Raw genomic sequence first — 25,647 nt, forward strand, 5'->3', positions numbered from 1 at the left:
CTACGAGTTTTATGACATGAATCTCAATAGTTTGTTAATCACTTAGTGTAATAAATCATACTCAAGTAATTCAAAGGAATCCTTGAAAAGTTTCAACTTGAAATTCATGCTTAAATCATAACTTAAACTCATTTTGTCGCACATGGTTTGAGCCAACTCCCTTAGTCTATAAACTTCCTCAATTTCTTCTTGATCTAAAATAAAAGAGTTAAATTTCAAATTAATCCTTTTGATTCTCAAAATTTCCAAACTTTGTTAAAAAATCACAAAAACACATGGCACTAAGGCATGGGTTGGCGCATGGCTGAGCAGTCTGCACGAGAGCACACTAACTTTATAGGAGTGCCAAGCTACGTGCTAACCTCACAAGCCACGAACACACGCCCACCATGGCCGCTTGCCTTTGCCGCATGTGTTCATCCTTGCATGCACAAACCCTATCACATAGCCTTGGCGCACCTTGGCTATATCCCACCATGGCCGCATGTTTCATCCTTGCATGCACAAACCCTATCACATAGCCTTGGCGCACCTTGGCTATATATTAAGGGTTGTCTCGCTGCTCAACGCATCATGAGACTTACTCTTGCGCGTCCTTTGTCTCATGCAACTTTCTTCAAATAAAGTACCTAACACCTTGCTTAAGCCCTTAGCAATTGTCGAGAAGCTTATCTCTTATGTAGTTCCAGATTTCAAGCTTAACTTGAAAATTTTATAACTAAAGATTCATTTATCAAATTAAGATATTTCCTTCTACAAACTTGCTTTCATCACCTCAAACTATTATACCAAAACTCCAAATATTGTCTTAGCTGGACTCAAATCTTTGAAGGTTACTCTAGAATTCCACAAAAACAAACATTCTGAGCTTCTCTTGGACAAATGGAGTTCTTCTCCAATTCCCTTCCCTCCAACGGCCCTTATCGAAAAACTAGACTTTCTCACAGTTCTTTTGAGACTAAAATAACTAGAAACGCACAAGTGAAATAGTAGAACTCATCGTCTGAAACCAACCTTATGTAGAGTCCTGCATAATTAAGGTTTGGTACAAACTATTTACAAGAATAACAAAATCTATAGATTCCTTGCTACCCAAATAAATGAAGTGATATACCCACGTCAAACTCACTTGAAGAAATCTCAAACCCAAAATCTATAGATTCCTTGCTACCCAAATAAATGAAGTGATATACCCACGTCAAACTCACTTGAAGAAATCTCAAACCCAATAAGAGTTTGAAGAAATCTCAAACCCAATAATAAAAAATTATTTCAACCCAATATTCACATCTTCAACCCACCTCAATCTCTCATTATCACTTTCACTCTAGCTCTCAATGGCAATCCATTTACAATTAACATCAAACCCAATATCTTCCTCTCTTTCAGCCTATTGCTCTCATTGAGGAATGGAATGGAGGCAGTGGATCATAAATTATCACTCTTTTCCTGTTGTAAGTTTAAATCTTCTCTAAAATAGATCTAACTTAAAAGGACCAAATTAAACTTGCTAATTGATAGGATAGAAAGCCTATATACTCCCATATCACAGATGGTAAACTAAATTCACATCAAACATGAAGGTAAATTTGATTGATTGATGGATTTTCATGTATACCATCAATAGTATTCAGCCACATAATATTCAATAGTATGATGATAAGTGATGAAAAATATTGGCGCATAGTGAATCATGAATTATTACACGAGTTGAAGGTTTGAATCCTCTCTTTTAGTAAAAGCACACTCCCAAACCAACACCAGTCCTTAAAAATACGAATCACATCTTCGAATAATAAAATAGAAAAATACATCGGTATGTACAAATAAACATGATTATCAATCTCAAATACACAACTCCCTCTAAATGAGGAATCCAAATAAGAAACTATAGTACAAAAACAAGGAGGTATCGGATATCTTAGAAATAGACAAATCTTCCCAAGACCTTTCTTAGTGTATCTGGACTACTGCATTAGCAAAACCAACTATTCTTGCCAAAGACACTCCAATGCTTGTTGCTTGTATTTCAGAAGCATCATATGTATAGCAAATTAACTTGATCGACAATTTAATATGAAGAATGAATAAATAGAAAGTGGGATATTGAAGCAGTGTATTTGAGAATACAAACTATTGCCTTTTAACATGTAAATTACAGCTATGTTCTAGCATCCAGCAGCTTTCAAGAATTTGTCATATGGACTTGATGGTGGCAATCTTAAAGAGTGACGACCATATTCATGTGAACAAAGAAGCGGCTGATCCTGTCCTCTGTTTGTCTCATTGTTATAAAACTTGAGATCCCCTTGAACGATTTCCATTGTCTGAAACGAGAACGACAAGAGAATATTTGCAATAGTTTTTCATGGATCAATGAAATGATATAAAGAATAGGACTACTACAACTAAATTTTATAGGGTAATTGCAATGATTAGCAATTTTAGGGTTAACAATTATGTATAACAATACTTTTAAAGAATTTCAAATATAGCACAGTAGATCCATCAATAATAGACTTGGAGAGTTGGATCTAAATTTTGCTATTTTTGCAAATTCTTTAGCATTGTACTATATCAGCTAATACTTTGGATTTGTTGTCATATTTGCAACTGTACCAATTGTATAGCTATGTCTCAATTGTATAGCTAATAGAAGTACGATAATTCAATGTGATCAGCCAATGTAAGATGAAACCATAAATTTTCATTTATCTTCTCTATATCAATGGGTATAAAACGACTAGCCACACAGCGTGTCAAGCTCCTTGACTACTTTTTCAGGAGAGCATAAAAGGAAGAGCCAATTCTCCTTTCAAGTTCGGAAAAAATCAATAAGAATAATGAAGTTAATGATAGCCCGCCACAACTTTTGAAATGAAATGATAACTTACATTGAGAGGTAACGGAGGATATAAAGTTTCAATTTCACTGGAGAGGACAATCGCCTTCTCTTCTTTTTTGTGCTTGAAACTATGAAGCACTGACATCTTCTGCTGTTTACAACTAACAAGGGCCTCACATTGGCTTTTCATTTGATCATATGGAACAGGCGCAGAAGAGACTGGAAAGCTTGCAACTTGTCTGGCTGTTTCGAGCACCTGTAAATAATACAGACATCACTCCACGGATCCAATGTATAGATGTAATTATTGCAAGGAAAATTTATTCATTTCTTTAGAAATTATTGCTATCCAAAAATCTATGACACGTAGAGGCTATTTGAAAATTTAACACCCCACACCAACCAAAGGAGAGTACTTTACAAGACCATCAGTTCATAAAAAGACCAAGTATTCCTATACTCGTCAAACCTCAGGGCTCTGTTTGCTAATCTTGTGCAGCTAGCGCAGACGAACAGTGAAGGTAATCTCTACCACTCATTGTCTTATCCCCTAGCTAGTATACCTTTTGACTGCTTAGAGATTAATTTGGAGCGTACCTACAAACCACAACCTGAAGGACTTCATAACCTAGCCACTCCTTCATGGTCCTAGTATCCTCTCTTCATCAAAAGAAAAATTGGTTCGTTTCTTCATCCATCATTCATCATACCATGCCAAAACCAATTGGAGCCTCTCTTGACTTAGAAAAATGTCTCATCAGTTTCCGTTTCGTACATTACATTATACATGCTTCATTCATGCAGTCTGTGTGTATGTGTTTGTTTTCTCTTTCATGTTGATTTTAGGAAACATAAGACTCAAGAGGATAATAAAATCTAGGATTCTAATGGGAGTAAAACGAGGAAATAACAAGAACTTTTACACCAGTCCCCAAGATTCTGATTTTGTCACTGTCTTTTTGGCACTTGCTCGTCAAGTTCTTATTTTCAGATTGGAATATCATTGCGATAATTATGTATTGAATTGGCACTAGATCTTCAATAAGCCCAAATGATTGTATGAAGGATCTCGACTCCACCCATTTATTCTCCTCTACCTCAACTTTTATAACAAGCATCTTATTTCAATACAATTACAAAAATATCCTATACACATAATTTATTGACAAAGAAAATATCCTACATTTCAACAATAAGTACACATTAATTTTCATTGCAATAACACTACAGAACAAAATAGCAAGCATAAATTCAGAATTGTAGAAAAATAAGAAATGGTTCAGTATGATCCAATACTCTGGAAATATTCCATAAGTGCAAAATAGAAGGATTCATGTAGATAGGATGATTAAACAAGAACTTGAAGACTGGAGCTCCAAAAAATGTTTGTCTTACTGATTCCAAAAGCTGATTAACGTTTAGAATGTCAAGGTTACTGATGGAAAGTGATGTTTTGCGATCAGACTGGCTTCCACTAGGCTCAAGGAAGGCTTCATCATCTGTCAAAGCAGCTGGAGGCATACCCTGAAAGAAACACATTCTGGTTTTACTGTTACTCATTTAAAGGATAATGCCAACTGACACACAACCTAAGCATGTCTCACCTCATCATAATCTGGAAATGCCAGCTTTGCAAGTGGAGAGCATGGACGTGGTGTCTCCATAAATAATGGAGCTCCTAATGGGTATGCCTCATCAGGTAAGAACCCATGTAAGAGCTGCTCTCTAATACTTGATAGCTCGGCCTAAAAGAGAAAATAGTTCATTAACACAATTTTTAGAAAACTACTGATTAAAAATCAACAATAACAAGTAATTAGAGTCCTGAAGTCCTCCTCACTGGCACCTAGGAGAAAGATTAATTGATTTCTCATGGAGTTTCATTGCGGCAGTTTTTTGTAACGTATCTCCATTTTTAATTAATACCAACTCAAATGTTTTTATTTGAGCTCTGGCCTGGTTGGAATGCTGCACATATTCCCTCATATTTTTCAATTCATCCTACTTTTTACCAATTCAAATGTTTTTATTTGAGTTTCCGTGACCATTTTTAACTAGTTTGTTGGGCTTTTTTTTTTTATCATTTTCCATGAAAGCCTGGCTTTTCAGTAATAATTTAAAAATGAAACTACTTCCAACCAAGCACTATAACTAAAATCTTGAAAACTCGCAAAACATTCTGCAGATTTCATCCAATTTCATAGTCATAAGATCTTCACTACTTTAAATTGAAAAAGAAATTCCAATGCATCATAGACTTGGACTTCCGCATGTTTACATGAAGCCTCACATTCTTAGTTATTTTCCATGGAGTTTTTTAATTCCTTGAAGTTTTTTCTGGCTGTTCTCCAGTGTCTCTTGTTAAACTTTGATATTTCACAATGAAAATGGTTTCTCGTGGGAAAAAATGGCATGTATAAAAGTTATCATGAAGTGTTATGAGAATCAAAACCTCTGAGAGATTGGCATATTTAATCGTGAAGTGTGAGACCACAGTTTCCTTCAACTGTTGTTCATCTAGTTCAAGAATTGAAAGAAACTTCAATGCAGCAACTTCGTCTTCTTCTGACCCAAATGGTACACTGTCCTTTTCAGACTTGACACGAACAGCCAGCAGCCTGATATCATTAACCAACTGAAGGTGAGGATCAACCTGTCAGATCCAAAAGTCCAGTTGAAAGTTTTAGCACATGTACTACACAAAATAATCAAACAAAGTACAAAAGGAATGTATTGATCCTATGGGATAGGTTCGAAGATTAACCATTTTATTATCTAATGATGCTTTAATGATGGTAGTCAAATCTGGGAGATCTCCCACCCTGGCTGAAAACAGAAGCATAAATGAGGCCAAGGTGAAGATTGATCTTCTGCGAGAGGGTAGTAAACCACCTTCAAAAGGAGCACAGAGAGATCTGCCCGTTAGTAGTTTCTTGACAAGAAAACACTGCTAGTCTTTTAAAATAACGAACAACTCTGAAGAAATAAAGTACTTGCTATCAGAAGAATCCATATAGTTAATTTAACAATTAAATGTATAAATAGTGGAAGATAATCAGATATAACCCAAGATACTTAAAAGGTAGAAAGAATTCTTTTTATCCTAAATACTTGCATCTCCGTCCAAAGGTCAAACCAGATATGTATTATTGAAATGATTGGTGGAGACTCAAATGTCGCTGAACATAAGATTCAAATGTGGCTGAATATACAGAGTGAAAAGACAGCATCTCTTGTGGTCTTAAGATTCAAGAGAAGCAGAGTAACAAGTTATTGTATCATTTTAAGTTATTGACGAAATAAGTGATAAACTCTTAATGTTCAAATTTGGAAACCTTGTAGTAAAAGAATGACAAAAATAGAAACTACTCCAAAATGATTAGAATGGAAAGATTCTCATCAACATATTCAAACCCTCTCATTGGTGTTCTCTTTCTAATGTGTTTGCTCGTTATTCCCTAAAGATATTTATACTGAATTCGGATGCATTCATTTCATTTTTACCTAATAAGATTCCTTTTTAATTTTACATTTGTAGTTCTCTTTCACTCCCTTTTTAAGAGTTTGTTTCCTTTAAATATTTTTGTATCTTTTCATCATTTCAGTGAGGTCATATCTTGTTTAAAAAGAATATAGAAACTGAACCCCAAAATTCACAAGCACGCAGGCACATAATGAACAGTTTCCTAACAGTTACAAAATGATTTCAGTTTACCTTCTTGATCCACAGCAATGCTACGAAGGGAAAATGCCAGCTGAAAACATCGTACTAGAGCCATGTGACTCGAAGTCTGTTAAGATCGGTACCACTTAGTCATTCTTTTTCTTTTTCAAATCAGCATTTAATAGTGATCTCCTGAGACTCCAGACAAACTAAATTATTAAGCACATTAAATTTATCCAAAATTTCACCTTAGACCGGGTAAATAGCAAAGCAATGCTATAAGTTTGAGCCATAGCCTCAAAATTTGCAGGTGTATTATCCGCAGATGTAGCTTGCACCCAGATTGAGGAGAGCAGGAGTCTAACTTGGTGACTGCTTAACCGGAGGGAATTCAACTTCTGGAAAATTAAAACATGACTTTAATTTTCATTATCAAACACTTCCATAGAGCAATGGATTGGTATAGGAAAGGATAAGCATTAAGAACTTTATACAGTTTTTGACTCGTTTGAACTATGGTTGAAGCTGGAGGATTCATGCCTAGATGGATGTGTTGTATAATTTTCAGAAACAAGGTGTGCTGCTTGACTTTCTTCCATTCTTACCCCATTTATAGATTCTGATACATGATTGTCATCGTCTTTAAAGGAGAAACCTCCACTAGTCAACTTCTGTGTGGGACTGCTAAATGGTAACCATGAAACAGTGTCTGAGGAAATCGTCTTCTGTTCCATCATAGGACACTTAATGGATGGCATAAGCACTATAGAGAAAATGTCGTGTGCCCCAATTCGAGTCTCATGATCAGGGTGAGCCATTGCTAAAAGCAACTGATGAAATAGAGCATCAGGAAAAGCCTGAAGAAAAACATGACAGATTTAAAAGTTAGGTTTTAAAAGATCTTGATATCCACGAGCACGTGCATGTCCCCTAAGCTCAGCAGCTAAGAAGTACAAATACAGATATGAGACAATAATATGAAATGGCACGAATAATTGACACAAATACACTGACACAATGACACATTTATCCAAATATATATTTTTTAAATACATATAAAGAAAATTTAATTTCAAGAAGTTTTTGTATTTATTGCGTCTATTAGTATGCTTAACAAGAGTTCCATGTGTGTAGAACAAATGTTAGGACCCATGTTAACTCTGTACAGCTAGTGTCTACTGTGCTAACAAGTGTTGGAGTGCCAAAATGTCTGATAAGATACATTAGTCAAACTAAAATGGCCATGTGTTCGAACCCAACTTCCTTCTCCCATCCCAAAAACAATTAAAAGGGAAAAGAAAATCAGCAGTATGATTACTTGCCTTCTTGTAATATGAAACATTAGGAATAGAAGATACAGTCATTGCAGTCTGATAAACAGCGGAGACTGTTGCCCGAGCTGAAATATTATTATTTGAAATATTTTCGAGGACAACAGCTAGCATATCAAGTATGAGTCCTGCATCACCTACCTGATAGTTTCAAATGGTTTTAGTGAAAATCAATGCATTGAGAACCACAGTCCCTTGAGCAGAAAATAATTGGCACAGACTATTTCCTACAGTATTTTATTGCTGATATCCAGAATTTGTTGATTTTTTTTTAAATACAAGTACAGGCATTGAGATTTTACTTGATTTTGCAATGAATAAACTTGAATTTTACATTTTTACGAGACAATGTTTAGGAACATCTAGATCAACGATGACAGAAGAATATACATTCATTTATTTATATTTATTAGAAGGAAGATGGTTTAACAATTTCTTCAGAGCAAGTAAAAACAAATGAAAAAGAGGAAAAGATTAAAAAACACTCGGTAGGTGCCCAACAAATCAAATAATTGAAAAGTGAAACAAAGAGCCAACATGTGGAGGGATGATTGATTGAAAAGAAATACGTGAAAAGATTGAAAAATAAATAAATCGGTAATCAGACACCATTCAAATGAGAAAATGAAAGCAAAAGAAACCAACATTCAAGGGACTACTTAAGCCAAATTGTTTTAAGATCTATAGCCACAAAGAAACTTTCAATAGATTTTGTAGAAGTAGATATAAAAACACTGTACTAGGAAGCCACATCACTGCCACAAGTTCTGAGACAAAGGGGGTTAAGCAAGGACCACGCAGCAATAACACTCCAAATATCAGTTAATGCCAAAATCAGAATACATGTTGGATTTATGAAAAATACCCATTATTTTCAAGGTAAAAAAACAGTGATGATTTGATATGTATACAAGTCTAAAAAAAATCCATTGTTGTTTTTATCTATTCTTATAAAAGGTATTACGAACCAAAGATATGAAAAAAAAATGTTCCATTTAACAAGCATGCACAGTGTATCAGTAATACAAGAAATGAAAAACCATATAATCATACATGGCTGAAGATATTTATATGAAAGACCTAACATTCAGCTGGATATTTCAGAAGGCTCTGCAAGTAATATACCATATATGAACAAGTTTTGAGGTTTATTTCATCAGTCTACCAAACTCAATCACGTCCAATTATCAGAATAAATGCTAAAAGGAAAAAAGAAAAGAACAAACCTTCTTTGAAAGCTGAGAAATGCACTTTTCGAGTGCCAACTGAAGATCAGTATTCCATTTATCTGTGTCATGTCCATTGCTGGATGCTTCAGATGAACATAGAATGCACTTCCGTAGATGTTTTATCAAATCATTGATAGCCCCAATAATAGTAACTGAGGCTTGCGTCTTTGCATTTTGAGAAAGTTGTGTGGTTACATTGATAATATCCACTTGAACTTGAGGCTTTTTTACAACACTTTTATGATCCAAGTGCTTGACAAGAATCGAAAACAAAAGATATGAGTTGTCCCCTGGTATCAAGAAAAAGTTTCACCAAAAAGGGGAAAAAGTTCAAATAATGGACAACATAGCAAATGTAACTGCTAGAAAAAATAAGTCGGCAATAGAATTTCAAATATAACCTGATTCATCCAAAAGCGATTGCATAAATGACAACACCGAGTAGGCAAGTCCTTTAACTAAGGACCATTGATTTTCAGTATCAAAATGATGAAATAGAGGTTCAAACATACGCCTGACAGTTGTAGCTTCCTTTGCCAATCTAGCCATATTACACAAGCAAACTCTAGACCAATAAGAAGGGTTCTTGGAAACATCCCTGTGAAAATGCCGGATGATGTAAGAAAGGGGATCAGAGAGCATTTCCAAACAAATAACAGTTGAAACGATTAAAAAAAATAGAATCATGAACTTACACTTCAGTTGCCGAATTATTAAAATGGTTAAACGAAGAGAACTTTTTATCGACATCTAACATGGAAGAGCTATGGTTTTCTACTTTATGTTGTCCTTCAATGTACTGAGATTCTGAGTGAGAAAATTGTCCATCTACTACATAGTTTTCCAAGACCGCAGATATAATCTATTTCAAGACAAGTTAGAAAGTTTCATATTAGCATGGATCTCAATTATATCTTAAACACACACACACACAAACCCTGTGAATTTTACCCAAAATAAGCTGACACCCTTAGTATTACAAGGAAAAAGGAAAAACGGCAACAAGATTAAGAGAGCTCACTTTATCAAAGTCCATCGAGATGTGAGATTGCTCGCCCATGAACAGTATCTACAAAAATAATTTTTAAAGAAATGCATTGGAAAATTATCTTAACGAAGTAAATAGTTGTATCTAATGAATTAACTCGGAAACAAGAGAAAGAGAAAAAGAATCAAAGACTAATGATAACCAACAATTTCAATCATCGGGTCTCACTAGAGAAGCGGAATTCAAGAAGGGAATAGTTCTACTAAGCTGAACAGCAAGACAAATTTGACATACCAGCAATCTATATTATCACATCTTCCAAGAGAAATGGCCGTATCGAATAAGTGAATATAAGACTGGATGTATCAGAAATCTCAATCATCACATTTCATATGAGAAGCGGATTCGAAGAGGGTATAATTTTAAAAAGGTGAACCACATGTTAGCTTTAGAGTTTCAACCAAACCAAATATTGAACCTCACACCCTACATCTGATGACCACTTTATATTCCTCTAATTAAAAATTCAGCCGCTTTTGTCTTTCTCCTAACCCTTCTTGCAGAAAATTCCAGCGAATCAAACCAAATATTGAACCTCCACTACATCTGATGACCACTTTATATTTCTCTAATTAAAAATTCAGCCACTCTCGTCTTTCTCCTAACCCTTCTTGCAGAAAATTCCAGTGCTCCATCTATCACTTTTCTCTCTGAAAAGTGTTCACCTCTAAAAATTTCTCACATTCCAAGACCTTGTTATTGCATTTTGTAAGGATACTTCGGAGCATTCTTTTGTGCTAAACTTTGTGCATTTTATCTATCAAGGGGTAAAGTTTGTTAGTCTACTTTCATGGGTTTTTGTATTAAAAACTGGGTATACTTCAAGTTGTAAAGAAAATAATTGGCTAGATCCGCACCTAGTGAAAACGATATCGGTGTCTGTGAAAATAGATAAATAAAAAAGAGAGAGAGAGGTTCGTTGTCAGTTTTGTTCTCATCCGCAAGAGGACATTTTGCTGTCTTGAGGGTGGAATAGGCAATTTACCGAACTAATATAAATCGTGGTGTCTTCTTTCCCTTGCTCCTCAAAATTTTCGCATTCCATTTTTCTTTATTATTTATTAATTATTTCAATGCCTTACATTGAGTGATATAGATTTATCTTGATTTTTTTTTTTCTGGTGCTAAATAGGTCGGTGCTTTTTGGTAAAAGAAACATTTCATTCATGAATGAAATAAGGGGAGGACGCCGAAAACCAGAGAATCGGTCATTGCTTTTTGAAAAACTAGAATTCATCAAAACTGAAAATTGGTAGACAATCCTATTCACCCCTCAAGTGTTGCCATTAGATCATACAACATCCATCCAAAAATTTTTGATAACCATGGATAGAGGGATTTTGAGTTCAGATACAAGACAGATCTTGGCAATAATCTTAATCTATTTTGACCATTTCAAATTTGATAGCCATGGATGAAGATGGCAAATCAAAATTATGAAAAGAAAGTTGTGCATAAATACATTTACATATCTACGATATTAGCATCAAGACCTTGGGAGAGAGAGATTTCAAAATCAAAATGATGAAAAGAAAGTTGTGCATAAATACATTTACATATCTACGACATTAGCATCGTGACCTTGAGAGGAAGAGAGTAATACCATAGAAGCTAGAGTTTGAAGTCCAGCTGACCGCAAATGTGGTGCCTCATCATTACTCTCGCCTTCTAGAGCCAATTGGCAAAGTTTTGGAATGATGCCCTCCAAGTTGAACATGTATGTACTATCTGTCTACTTTATTTGGATAGTTAGTGTCCAATAATCACTAAATGATAGGGCAAAAGATTAAAAGAGAATGTATCCTTATCTAGAAGTATTGAGAACAGACATTTGTTTATATGAAGAAACCAATCAACTGCATTAAGTTCAAGTTAATACCATATTTGCACAGGTTCTACATAAGATGCAAAAAAGTTACAAATGTATTATCCATTAGCAGGTACAGCACGTAATAACAGTTACACATGCAATATACTAACAAGATCACATTGGTAATGGAACTTATTAATGTTTATTCTTCAAGTACCTGGCTACTAATGAACTCAACAAGAATATTGCAACCAAGAATCTGCATATCATCATGCCGTGTTTGTTCTAAAAGAGTTCGAGAAATCCCAATTAAGCTACTAGCAAAAAGTGGCCTGCAAGAGTTGAAGTGCTTAGGTAAATGACATGCAGAAACGCTGGTTTCATGAAATATCAAAGAACATGCTTTTCCAATCTTTGATGACCCGTAAAATTTTATTGGATGCTAACATAGTGATTCAGAAATAATGTGGTACTCAAACTACTCCCCCATCCCAAAACGAAAGATTCCAGTTAAATTAGACTATGGCTAAAGTAAATCAAACTTACATCTGATCTTTGCACATTAATAGAAGTTTTCTGTATATACATATTACAACTTTCACAGATCCAAAATTCTCATTCCGCAGATCTTTGTAGCATCGTTGCTCCAGGAGTTCGGTAATCTACAAAGACAAAATCAAAGAACAAGAGAGAGAAGATACTCCACTACCTCAAGATAAGAAATCTTATCTAAAATAAATGAACAGGTGACTCAAAAGAATAAGAAAAATGAAGACTGCATTGGAAAGAAACTTAGCTGGATCATTCAATAAACAAATTTAGTGTGTTTAGTGAATCAGTGAAAACCAAACTTCCATCAGAAAGTCCATTATGAAGAACTAAAACACAGGCCAAAAAAGCAGCCAAAGGAGCCCTTGAAAGAAAATAACAATAAGGAACTTTGGCTGTTAAGAGTTAGGAAAAAGAGACCACGACTAAAAATTATAATACACAAGCTCAGGACTAAGTCACTAAGTGAAGTGCTAGTGCGGTTCAACTTCTGTCGGTTCCAAGTTTGTCCAAAAAATCAAGTGTCATATGGGAAAATTTGTCAAAAGCTTTACTTTCAGATTTATGGTTCGAACGAAATCAACGTATCTTCCGTGATAAAGCAAGACCAAGGGCAGAAATTATGCATGCAGCAGAACTTAAAGCTGCAGCTTGGTGTTCCCTTAAAAAGGAGTTTGTTAATTATTCCATCCAAGACATTTACCTTAACTGGGCTGCTTTTCTTTCTCAACCTGCCTAATCCTATGCTGCCTCAGTTTCAATGTTTACAGATTATACAGACCAAAGCCCTGTACAGCTTTTGAAGCCTTGAAGGATTGCTCCTGTTTTAGTTTGTTTTTTGCACCCCACCCCATCCCTATTGTGTTTATAAATGAACGCCTCCAAAATATATGATCAAAATCCTAAATTCATTAAGGACACACTACTAAGGCCTGGGCATCAAAGAGTTTTTCTAGATAAAGTTAATGGTGTTGATTCTTATTAGGGAGAAGAGAGCTTCGAAAGAAAGAATTTCTGTACATAGCTAAGCCTCTTTATTTCTTGTGTGAATATTTACATATCCCAAGCTTGATACATATAGGAGCTTTGTGATAATTATCTTCTAACAAACTAACTAATAAACTGTGTAACAGAAAAATAACTATCTAACAGTCTTATTGTTAATACTCCCCCTCAAGTTGGACGATGAATGTCTATGATGCCCAACTTGGATAACAACCTAGTTAAGGTAGACGATGGTAGTGCTTTGGTAAACATATCAGCTAGTTGTAGGCTAGACTTGATACATAGAACTTTTAAGAAGCCTTCAACTATCTTGTCTCGGACAAAATGACAATCAATCTCTATGTGTTTTGTCCTTTCATGGAATGGCGGATTAGAAGCTATTGCAATTGCTGCTTGATTGTCACAAAACACAGTAGCTAGCATTAAAGTCTTATTGAGGTCAATGAGGAGTTGAGAGATCCATACTAACTCACTGGTGACTGATGCCAAGGCCCTATATTCAGCTTCTGCAGAGGACCGGGAGACCATTGCCTGTTTTTTAGATTTCCAAGAGAAGATAGAATCTCCTAGGAAAATGCAAAATCCTGTGACTGATCTTCTAGTATCAAGGCACAATCCCCAATTAGCATCAACAAAAGCCTTTAGGTGGAATGAATTAATGGGTTTTATTAAAACACTCTGTCCTGGGGTACCTTTTAGGTATTTCAGTAGATGATGAGCAGTATTAGGTGATCTTTCGTAGGTTTTTGCAAGAACTAGCTAAGACGGTGGACAGCAAAACAAATATCTAGTCTAGATATTTGTAGGTATATCAATCTGCCAATCAGTCTTCTATAGTAGGTAGTGTCTTCCTCAGCTAGCTGCCTTCCCTCCGTGTTAGATAGCTTCAAATTAGGATCCATAGGTGCTGCAGTCGGTTTAGAATCAAGAAAACCAGTATCTTCTAGGATTTGAAGGCAGTATTTTCTTTGGGAGAGCATGAGTCCTTGTTGAGACCGTGATAACACTAGACCCAAGAAATACTTTGCTTGCCCCAAGTCCTTTAGTTTAAAGTGTGTCTTTAGGCTGTCCTTGACTGAGTTGATAATTGAGGAAGATGGTCCGGTTAGTAATATGTCATCTACATATACTAACAAGGCTACAAAGTTGCTTCCATTGCCTCGAGTGAATGATGAGTAGTCGAATTTGGATTGAATGAAGCCATGTGAGGATATTGATGCTGCAAATTTTATGAACCATTGCCTTGATGCTTGCTTGAGGACATATATGATCTTATTAAGTTTGCAAGCCAATCTTTCTCCTTTTCTTGGTACTTGAGAAGTTTGGTAGCCCAATGTTAAGGACATATGCACTTCTTCAAACAAGTATCCATTTAAGAAGGCGTTATTTATGTCCATTTTGGTAAGAGACCAATTATAGGATGTAGCAAGGGCTAAGAATATCTTGACAGTAACTATTTTAGCTACCGGTGAGAAGGTATCTGAAAAATTTATCCTTCTTGTTGATTATAGTTCTTTTCTACGAGTCTTGCCTTGTATCTATCAATGGTGCTATCCAGTTTACACTTCACTTTGTATACCCATTTATTACCAACCGTGTGATGATTTTTAGGAAGAGAAACAATGGTCCATGTATTCGTCCTCTTCATAGCTTCTATTTCTTCAACCATAGCTTTTCTCCAAGTCTGGTGTTTTACAACTTGGTGATAATAGGACGGTTCATATATGGAAGCAATATTGAACAAATAGTTTTTATGGTGTTGGGAGTAGGCTTTATACGAGAGGTATTTAGTAAGGTGAAAGGGAGTTGATCTTTGGGAGGTGAGGTTACAATGAAAATCTTTTAGGTAAGAAGGTGGATGGTATTGTCTAGAGGATTTTCTGGGTGCTATGGTAATAGGTATTTGGACAGGGCTATTAGTCTCTTCTGAATCTTCAGTACAAGGATCATGATCATCAACACCGTGGTTATCTTCAAGGGTATTTTTTGATATAGGTCTTTCAGCAGTAGTCAGATCAATGATGGTCTCTTTTTCTAGGCAATCAATTAAAGGGCATGGTATGACGAATTGCTCAAGGAAGTCATGTGAGATAGATGTACCTTTTTCTTTGATAGAATGAAAGGGAAATAATTCTTCAAAGAATAGGACATCCCTAGAAACAAATAACTTTCTCCTAGCTAAGTCATATAGTTTGTATCCCTTCATGCAAGGTTGATATCCCAAAAAAACACAAGGTTGTGCTCTAGGATCGAACTTGGATCTGGTTGCTGAGAGAGTAGAGGCATAGGCAAGACATCCAAAGGTTCTGATAATGCTGTAATCAGCTTCTTTCTCAAACAGAGTGGCAAATGGAGTGCTATTAGAGAGTAGGACCATGGGTGTCCAGTATATTAGATAGACAACACTCAAAATACATTCTCCCCAAAAAGTAAGAGGGGATTTTGATTGGAACATCAATGCTCTTGCCACGTTGGGGAGATGTCGATGCTTTCTCTCCACCACTGAGTTCTGCTTAGGGGTGTAGACACATGAAAACTGGTGAGCAGTTCTAGTTTTAGCAAAAAATTCCCTGAAATTCAATTCTGGAGCATTTCAGAACAAAAAGCATTAATGACTTTTGAGAAATGAGATTCAATCTATAAGAACCCTAGATAGAAAAATAGTGGATTATTAGGAGAAAATTAAAATGGTTGTTAGTAAGGTCATATTAGTAAATAGATGGTAAGTTGGTTAGGTCTTTTTGTTATAAATAGTGGGAGAGGGGTTGGGGAGAGGTGTGAAGAATTTTGAAGAAAGATTTCCTTGTAAGGGAACCTTGGGAGAGTCTAGCCCTCTCAAAAGGCTAGGGTTACTTGTTACTTGTTATTATGATCTTCTAATATATATTTCATATTTGGATGTTTTTTAAGTGTTCTTGAGTTCATCTTTTCTTCTTGAGGTAATCCTTGTTAGGTGGGATTTTAAGACAATCATCTTGAAAAACCGATGAATGACTTGTAGAATATCATTCTTATTTTCCAAAAGGTATACACATGTGTATCTAGACTTATCATCAACAACGGTGGCAAAATAAGAGTGACCAGAATGTGTTAAGGTTTTAAAAGGACCCCATATATCACAATGCACAAGATCAAATGCATTATCAGCAATATTATTGAATGTAGGAAATGAAAGACATCTTTGTTTAGCCCGGGGACAAATGTGACAAATATTTTTTACAGTTTGGGGAATAAAAAATTTCTCTCTTCTTTGTTAATTCCTTTATCCCATTCGTTTGTGCCATGTAGAAATGGAAGCTTTACACATCAGTGTAGTATGTTGAATGCAGTTATCTTTGTATTTCCTCACTCTGAGCAAGTAGAGGCCATTAGTTACCTCAACCTTCCCAATCGTTTTCGAAAGCAACTTGTCCTAAATAAGACAATTAGAATTAGAAAATGACACAGCAAATCTTTCATCTTTGAGAAGAGCACTCACTGACAGTAGGTTGTATTTGAAGTCAGGAATATAAAGTACATCCCTTAGGATCACTTCTTTTGCTATGGAAATATCTCCTATATACTCAACCTTTAGGTGAGTTTTGGTAGGTAAGATTACTGACATATTCTGGATACTGTGGAGATTTTTAAAAGCAGACTTGTCATAGCAAATATGTGAGGAAGCACCACAATCGATGATCCAGATTGATGAATTAGTGAGAGAAGTAGATAGACAAGTACCTGCTATGTGAGTGGTCTCTATTTTGGGATTCTCACCATTTTGAGATGTGTTAAGATAAGATGAGTTTGAAGCATACTCATAAGCTATGAATATTGGTCATTGTTGAGACTTGGCAAAGAAGGCAGATTAATTAGAAGCTTCTGTCATTTTCTCATTTCCAGCTTGAATTGTATTGCTTTGTCTCTGTTGGTGAACAGAGTTGTTGCTTGCAAGTCTATGGTCGGGAGGATAACCATGCAACTTGTCACACTTGTCAACAACATGTCCTCTATAGCCACAATTAGAGCATATAGGTCGCGTGTCCTTTTTCTTGGACTTCTCATAAGGAAATCTTCTCTCAAAATTAGCCAATAGTGTTATACTCTCAAGGGAAGGTGAAGATCCAATGGATCTTTGTCTATCTTCTTGGATAATGAGGGAGAAAACTTTGTTTATAGGTGGCAGGGGATCAATCAAGAGGATTTGAGCTCTAATATGGGAATAGGATTCATTTAGTGTCATGAGAAAGGTCATTACAAATTCTGAGATCAAAAAATCAATCATCTTCTTTGATCCTTCACAAGTGCATTCATCCACAAGACGGTATTCAACTAGTTCTTGCCATATAGTGGTGATTTTTGCATAGTAAACTTTAACTGAGAGATTCCCCTGTGTAGTAGTTACCAAGTCTTTTCGCAACTGGTATATGTGAGGTCCATTGGACTGCCTATATCTTTCCTTCAATTCATCCCACACTTCCTTTCCGTTTCCATTGTAAACACAAGCATCATTGCTCTACTCCATGATGAGTAATTATTTGATCCTACCAGTGGTGTAGAAACAAGGTTGGTGGTTGGAATGATTGAATGGTGTAGCATGAACGGGTTTAATTGGATATCAAGATCATATGAGGTAATTGGTGCTGAAGTATTGGAGCTGCTGGAGCTGCTGGATGTCGAATTCTCAGGTGTCGCCATTGCTGCAGACTGCACGAGGGTATAGGGACGTTCAGGTTTTTTCTTCTAAGACTGTCTTTGCGGAAATTTCTCTAATACCATATTGGGGAGAAGAGAGCTTCGAAAGGAAGAATTTTTGTACAAAGGTAAGTCTCTTTATTTCTTGTATGAATATTTACATAGCCCAAGCTTGATATATATAGGAGCTTGGTGATAACTGTCTCCTAACAAACTAAATAATAAACTGTGTAACAGAAAAATAACTATCTAACAGCCTTATTGTTAATAATTCTCCCCAAAAGCAGCAGGCCGAGAGAATATTTGAACTTTCTTTGAGGTTCTAACCTCCCGGAGCTTAGAAGAGAATAAAGAATGTTGTAGACTGTTGGGTGAAGACACAAGGCTACAAAAAAGATTGTACCTTAATTGATGAACTTCATATAAATACCCATGACCTATCTTTCAGATCATTGTTCTTAATTTATTTTCACACTACAACGTTGACTTCTTGTTCCAAAAACCAATGTTAAAATTGACATATCACAACCCCCCTTGGGGAGCTTTGTCCAAATCCTTCACAGACTTCTCGATTAAGGATATAGGCCTAAATTGGAGGGCATTCACACATCTACCCTATTGGTCATCTTTCTTTTCAGGGGTTCACTTTGTATTTGTTTGGATTAATTTTGAATCATGCTTCATCTCTTTGTTGTTTTGTGATGCATTCCTCGTTTGTTCTGTGAGATTGTTGCTATAATTCCATTTGGAATGTTATGTCAGCTTATATTGGATATGATATAGATGCTAAGTGAGTGTCAATCTAATTAAGATTCCTAAGTTCACCTCTTAATTCTTAGGTTTCGCATTGTATATATATTGTAACTTAAGCATTCATTTCCTTTTGCATTGTATATATATTGTACCTTAAGCATTAGTTTCCTTTCATTACATCAATGAAGAGGAGATTCCTAAGTGCACCTCCTGATTCTTAGGTTTCCTTTTGCATTGTATATATATTGTACCTTAACATTAGTTTCCTTTCATTACACCAATGAAGAGATTCATTTCCTTTTCCAAAAAAACAAAAGTGATTTGTCAAAAAACCTCATGTGACACGGTCAAAATCATCATGTAAAGCAAACAAAAAAGGGGTTTTGGTATGCTGCTAGCCTACTGCATATATGTATAGCTTGTATACAAATATTTCATGACCAGAAAACAAACCCAAAGATTCAGAAAGTTGAATTTGCAACTGATTCATCTTAAGTAGTGATAGCCTTTGCTTAAAGACAGAACATCTCAAGTATGTTAAGAGGGAAAAAGAAAAGGCGAGAAAAAAGTTACATACCTTGGGAATACGCAACGGGTTTTTTGAAGCATAGTCACAGAGCTTACAAATTTTTCTATCATTAGGTTCAGCATCCTAGCAAATGTAATTAGAAAATAAGTAGGCATATAAAAGTTCAAATGTAAATCTATAGTGAACAAGAGTAAAAAAACTATAGGACACAATCACTTGTATATATTTTTTTACGATGACAAAATTTTGGAAAACAGTTGTAACAGCCAAAGTCAATGTCCTTTGTTTGTTGTTACCAAAAGAGAAAGAAAACTGATGAATTAAAGTCGCCAGACTTCCTAAAGCCATGGTCATTAACTCACATTTCTAGAACTCTCAGCTCGATTCAAATTGTTCGAACTCAAAGACTGGCAAGATTGACCCAAAAAAAAAATTCAAGCTAACACGCAAAGACTAACTCCCATGGAGCCACATAATGGAAACTCACCTGATTACGAGGAAATATGTCAGCAAGGAACTTCTTGTATCGTTTCACAGGCTGTCTTGATCTCGCCCTCATAGAAGGACAGAAGAAACAGAGGTTACCACAGGCAGGAACAACCCGCCGAGACATAACCCCCATGTTTTCTTATGAAATTCAAACCTACTCTGAAAGTCCACAAACAGAATCGTACAAACTCAAACCCAATATAGAAAAGGAACTCAGGAACAAATGTAATTCAAAAGAGCCAAAGAACAATAAGTTCATAAGTCACAGCATACTGTCAGTATGATATAACCAATCTATGAGACATTATCACAAGTTTCTAAGCACCCTCAAATCTTCCAAGTCAAATTCAACCCAGATTCAAAACCCCACAACGAAATGTGATGAATTATAGAAGCAAAGAGAGAGAGATCTTACCCAACTGAAATAGAAGCACAAACAAGTAAAGGGGTATCAACCAATAAGAAATCAAACTCTTCAATTGGGGAATTCCGATCAAGCTACTGCGGCCGTGATCTATAGCACCCTGAAGAAAAAACTTTCAAATTTCAGAGAGAAATTCAAAACCCAAAATTCGGTCAATTCAGAAAATGGGAAAAATCGTAGAAATTAAAAAGAAAAAACAAAAAACAAAACCAAAATTGAATTAGGAGTGGAAAAATTACATGAAAATGGCGCAATGGGGAGAAGAGATAGAAATGCAAAATCCTCCCCCCACCAGGGGGCGTGTGTACTACTATAATCTATCAATTTTTTTCCCCTCTTGCCAAACAATAATGGCGAGATTTTAAAAAAAGAAAAAAGAAAAAAGGAAACAAAAGGGGGAAAAAAAAAATGAAATGAAATTCCAAAGGAAAAATTAATATGAAAATGACAAAGTCCCAACGGTCCCGGAAATTAAGGGATCGCACTCGCTTTCTTTTTACAGAGAGTGATTTCTAAATACATCCATCAAAATTCTCTCCTCACGCCTACATGAACATGCTTTTCTTTTTCTCCTTTTTTATTTTAACTTTTTTATAAAGAAAAAGGATTTTAAATTATAGAACTTTCTTGTATTTTGTTTCTATTTACTCACCTTTATAACCACTACCCCTATCACATGTTATATATTCATGTCACTTTTATACTTTAATTAATTATAATTATAATCACCTTCCCCCTATACTAACTAAAGATTTGTTCCAACTCACCTATTAATTCAATATCTTACTATAATTTATTGTACTAAATCAATTATAATTTATTAAATATTTTTGTTCATTGTGTTGAGTGAATGGATGGAATTATTTGAAGAAAATTTTAGAAGGTATATATTTAGGACCTAGATCACACTTACGCCACTTTTACCTTGATGCAATGGGTTATAAAACAATTGCAATATGGTTGGTGGGTGGCCTAATTAGTCTACACGTCTATCTGCACTAGCAATTAAAAGTAGGATCCATTATACCATCCTGATAAATATTTGTAAACTGATTTAGCTTGGAGAGGTCCTCAATTCAATTGCGTTTAGTCATGCGGTGGGATTCACATATTTTGTAAGAATATTTTTTTGTTGAATTTTCATCTTTTGCCATTGAAAATTCGAAGGTACGAATTTATGATATGCATCCTTCGGTGGTCATTGATGACGTTTTAACAATTTTATAACCTCATTTGATAGTCTTAACAACCTACTACTTTTGATTGTGTAGTTGATAATGATAACAATATCAATGGTTTTTATTGTTTTGTGTTTGTTTGGTCAATCCAAACATTTATTTTTTTAATTTCCTTATAACCAAATTTTTGCAAAGGTTATCGATCTACCCTATCATGTTATGTTGATAGGAATACTATAGGGTAAAACGTTGTTCGAAATTCGAATACTAAATAAATTGTTGTGACCAGATTAATGGCAACTTGTTAATACTTGAAAAGTAACATCAACAAACATGCAAGTTTAAGTTTCAAATAAGTCATTGGGACGTACACTTAAATGTAAAGGTGTAAACAGATAATGAAAGATGATTGCAATATGAAACAAAGTAAAAAATGGAAGATAATGACGGATTATGTTACACTTACATATGGACAAGCGAACACCATGAAATGAAAATTGGAAGTTGAGTCATGAAGATAAGAAGAGAGATGTCAAACTGTTGATAGATTGTTTGAAACAATAATGAATGGGTGTGTTTGCTTTTATTGATTAGAAATCATATTGTGAGGGTAGTTTAGTCATTTCCAGTATACCTTTCAATTAACTATTTGAAATAAACATTCTCAACCACGATCATCCTACTTTTGAAAAATTAGATGAGTAAATACCAACAATCTCAATCACGTTGGTTTATCAGTCATCCATATTATGATTGTGGTCGAATTGGAATCAACCAAGAGTACACCATTTTTTTATTCCCCTAGAGTAAACATCGCCTCATATACAAAAGAATACATCACCTCATCCTGAATAGTTGTAATGAATGACAAAACACAAACTCCCTATCATAGCACAATTGTACACAAGGTTAGAAGTTTCACACCAAAGCTTTTAGATTTATGTTTATCTACGGTTTCCAAAATTTTAAAATGTCTTTTTAGTTCAAGTGGAGGGTGGAGGATTTGAACCGCATGTCTTTTAGTCTTAAACATCGACCTTTGTTTATAAGGACACTGAAATGGAGTGGGTCTTATCCATTTAACTGGCCGAGCCTGTCTCCTCACCGTAAACAAGGTGGTCCATCCTCAACTGAATTTTTCGATCCTCGTCAGTCTATAATACATCTCCCTCAACTGATCATTCCTCTCTTTTGTGCTTCACACAATTAGTAGGAGCTTTTCAAAGAAATAGGTTAGTAGCCACGATGGAATCTTCCTTATGGATACTCAGGAGGATAAAGATGTTTACTAGGTTTGAAAATTAAGTTACCTCTTCATTATAAATTCTACCATTCATGGTCAAATTGAAAACAATTTTTTAAATACAAATAATTGAATTTTAAAATATTGTTAATATCTATGAGATATATTAGACATTTTTAAGGATTAAAGTAAAAAATAAAAGTTTAAAAATTTATTAGCATAAAAAAGAGACTAAACTTATTATTAATTTTCATATAAATGTAATTTTAAATGCATTTAAATGTGATATCTCCCTTCAGTAATACTAGCTAAGAAGTTATTTTAAATATGTTTATGAAATTAAATATTTTTATGTATGTGAAAATATTAAAATAAAATAAAGTTTATACCAAAAATACTTTTTTTATAAAGAAAATGAAAGTTAGAAATTAAAATTAAAGGTAAATATGTTAATGTATATGCTACAAAATGGTAACGAACTCAAACACGTGAAGTAATAAATTAAAGGCGGACTTATCACTATCTCGCTTCAGCAATACCTTACACTCGGTTCTATCACGCGAGACATGCAATAAAAATAGGAAAGAATGAAAGAGAAAAATAGTGTGAACCTCTTGTCGAACGGTATTCTTGATTTCAAGAGTTGGAGAAATTCGTCTACGAAGATTTCAAGAGATTCAGCATAAGGACACGAAGAAATTATAGTAGTTCAGCTTATTCAAGCCTACATCCATTTTCGAAGTAGCCATGGAGTATTTCATTCATCTTCTTTAAGAATAAAGTACAAAGAGTTATTTCACTCATTTTCTCTCTTTTTTTCTCGTACTGATTTCTCATCTAAGGTTCATTCATTTTACACCTTTACAATCCGTTACAAAGAGTAAAGTAAACAACTTCTAACTAACTAACAGATTTTTTGTTTAATTTATGTTGTAGGACCATAAAGCTAAAGAATTAACAATCGGAGACATCAAGCACCCTCAAAATGAACATCGGGAATCAACTTGCTTTATTTGTTAAAGAATCAAAGCATGGAGAACAATTGAGATCCACCAAGATCTTTTGTGAGTAATAAAATTCACTCTCTTTTTAACAATATAGTTAATTTATGTTGTTTTATTAGTGGTGGAGAATATTTTAGATTGAAGCTAAAAAAACTTTTGGATATCAATTAGAAGGTAGAGTCAAACATGAAAAGTAAAACGGTTCCTACTATTGAAGTATTTGCCTCTCAAAACAATGAACCGAGGTTGTGTACCTTATAGCTATATAAAATCCATCGTTTCTACGTTGTTTTTTCAGTATGTATAATCTAACTATTAATAAAACGAACACTATAATCATTTGAGTTCTGGTGAGTAGGTATGTTTATGTAAAGTACACCTATCAAATATTACAAAATTTATAAAGTGAAAAGTACATTTCTTGTGGTTGGTTGAGAATCATGGAATTGATGGTAGCTTTAAAGAAAAAGCACACCCCTCCACACCACCAATGCAATGTTTACTTTTTTTTTTTTTTTTTGGTAATAAAACAAAATAATATATAGTAAAAACGACTATAAAATTTTTATATTTAATAAAAATCAATCTACAAATGCATAAAAATGGGTTACCATTTGAGAGGGCAACTGTCTCTACCTCTTTAATAAAGCTGCCATGAAGATGAAAGTTTTTGTTTTATTTTTGTACAAAGAAAATTACACAAAATGATATTCTAATAAATGAAATAAAATGAGATAACATTTGACAGAGTTCTTTTTACTCTATTTATTTATTTATTTATATATATATATTATATATATATATATATATAAGAAAAACAATTTATTTTCACATCAAGAATTTTTTTAAATATAACGAAATAAATTGAACATTTACGAATATAATAACATTTATAGAAATTTTACTGTATTTGTAAATGTTTGATGTAATTTTGTTATTTAGAATAACTTTCTATCGCAAAGAATGTGGTGATAAATGAGCATGGTGGAGTGATGGTTACGTTTTCCTTCCTTTTTTTTTAATATAATATTGTATGGTACGTGTGACCATACCAATACTATTAGGTTCAAACTTGCTATGTTGTGTTTAGTTTCGTTCCTTCGTTAAAAGTGAATTTTTCTTAATTCATTATTTTTAATACCTAAATTTTTAGTGGTAAACATACAAATTTTTCTTTGCATTTGAAAATACGTTTAGTTTCAATTTAAAATTTTGAAATTTAGATTTAAAATTTAAAAATTGTGTTCGGTTGTGACTTTGAAAATACAATAGTGTATCTCATGTTCATAATTTCTAAAAATAAGATCTAAAGACAAAGAAAATGACAATTTATTGTTTTCGAAAATAGACTATTTTACGTGTTTTTTTCTTAAACCGTTTTTAAAAACAAGTATACCAAACATGTTTTAAATACTTTTTTGTATTTTTTGTTTTTGAAAACGTAAAAACTAAAATGAATCACGAACCAAACTCGGCATTAGCTTCTAGAGAGTCTAAGAAAATTTTTTCTAGAGTTGACAAGAAAAATGACAAATTAAGAGATTTACTTTGAAAAAATAACAAAATTATTTTAAATTCATAGAATAGCAAAACAGAAAATCTAGAGAAAAAGAATGGAACAATGCCTCAAATGCTCATACCTAATTGAAAAAATTGAGTCCTAAATAGAATTGTTTACTAAAACTCAAATACATTGTAATTAAATAACACACCCCACAAACAATTAAACCCTATGAACATATAATTCCCCCCAAAAACATAAAATTATGCATATTGTCATTAATGGGAAGCTCCACCTAACCTCCGCAAACATTCAAATCTCGTTCAAATTATTCTTGAACTTCTGTCAGTTTAGCTTCTTCGTTGCATTTG

General features: G+C 34.3%; 1 protein-coding gene across 5 annotated transcripts; it reads right to left on the minus strand.

Moving 5' to 3' along the window:
- Positions 1-1,701: 1,701 nt before the first annotated feature.
- Positions 1,702-20,893, minus strand: LOC101203725 (protein SEMI-ROLLED LEAF 2). 5 transcript variants are annotated; one of them, XM_011658249.2, is made up of 21 exons: positions 20,590-20,893; positions 20,342-20,450; positions 19,925-20,085; positions 19,486-19,560; positions 12,474-12,589; positions 12,145-12,259; positions 11,721-11,849; positions 10,091-10,138; positions 9,765-9,931; positions 9,471-9,667; positions 9,067-9,359; positions 7,832-7,981; positions 7,004-7,366; positions 6,758-6,907; positions 6,561-6,636; positions 5,610-5,737; positions 5,298-5,498; positions 4,450-4,590; positions 4,241-4,369; positions 2,895-3,101; positions 1,702-2,327 (listed from the first exon to the last, which is right to left on the minus strand). In XM_011658249.2, exons 3-21 carry the CDS (start codon positions 20,057-20,059, stop codon positions 2,169-2,171), a joined length of 2,979 nt encoding a protein of 992 aa, XP_011656551.1. In that variant the 5' UTR covers positions 20,060-20,085; positions 20,342-20,450; positions 20,590-20,893; the 3' UTR covers positions 1,702-2,168. The 5 variants fall into 5 exon arrangements, with proteins under 5 accessions (XP_011656551.1, XP_031742728.1, XP_004140882.1 ...); XM_031886868.1 differs by having other exon boundaries at positions 20,342-20,462; XM_004140834.3 differs by having other exon boundaries at positions 7,115-7,366; positions 20,590-20,892.
- Between the last annotated feature and the right edge of the window lie 4,754 nt (positions 20,894-25,647).

This window comes from Cucumis sativus, chromosome 6, assembly GCF_000004075.3.
Source record: "Cucumis sativus cultivar 9930 chromosome 6, Cucumber_9930_V3, whole genome shotgun sequence".
NCBI lineage: Eukaryota > Viridiplantae > Streptophyta > Magnoliopsida > Cucurbitales > Cucurbitaceae > Cucumis > Cucumis sativus.

Excerpts from the sequence above, each read along its gene's own strand:
- LOC101203725 (XM_011658249.2), bottom strand. The coding sequence starts at position 20,059 with ATGGGGGTTATGTCTCGGCGGGTTGTTCCTGCCTGTGGTAACCTCTGT. Across the intron at positions 10,139-11,720 it reads TTCAAACTCTAGCTTCTATG|ATACTGTTCATGGGCGAGCA; the intron begins GTATTACTCTCT and ends TTATTTTTGTAG. Across the intron at positions 6,637-6,757 it reads TGCTATTTACCCGGTCTAAG|ACTTCGAGTCACATGGCTCT; the intron begins GTGAAATTTTGG and ends CGATCTTAACAG.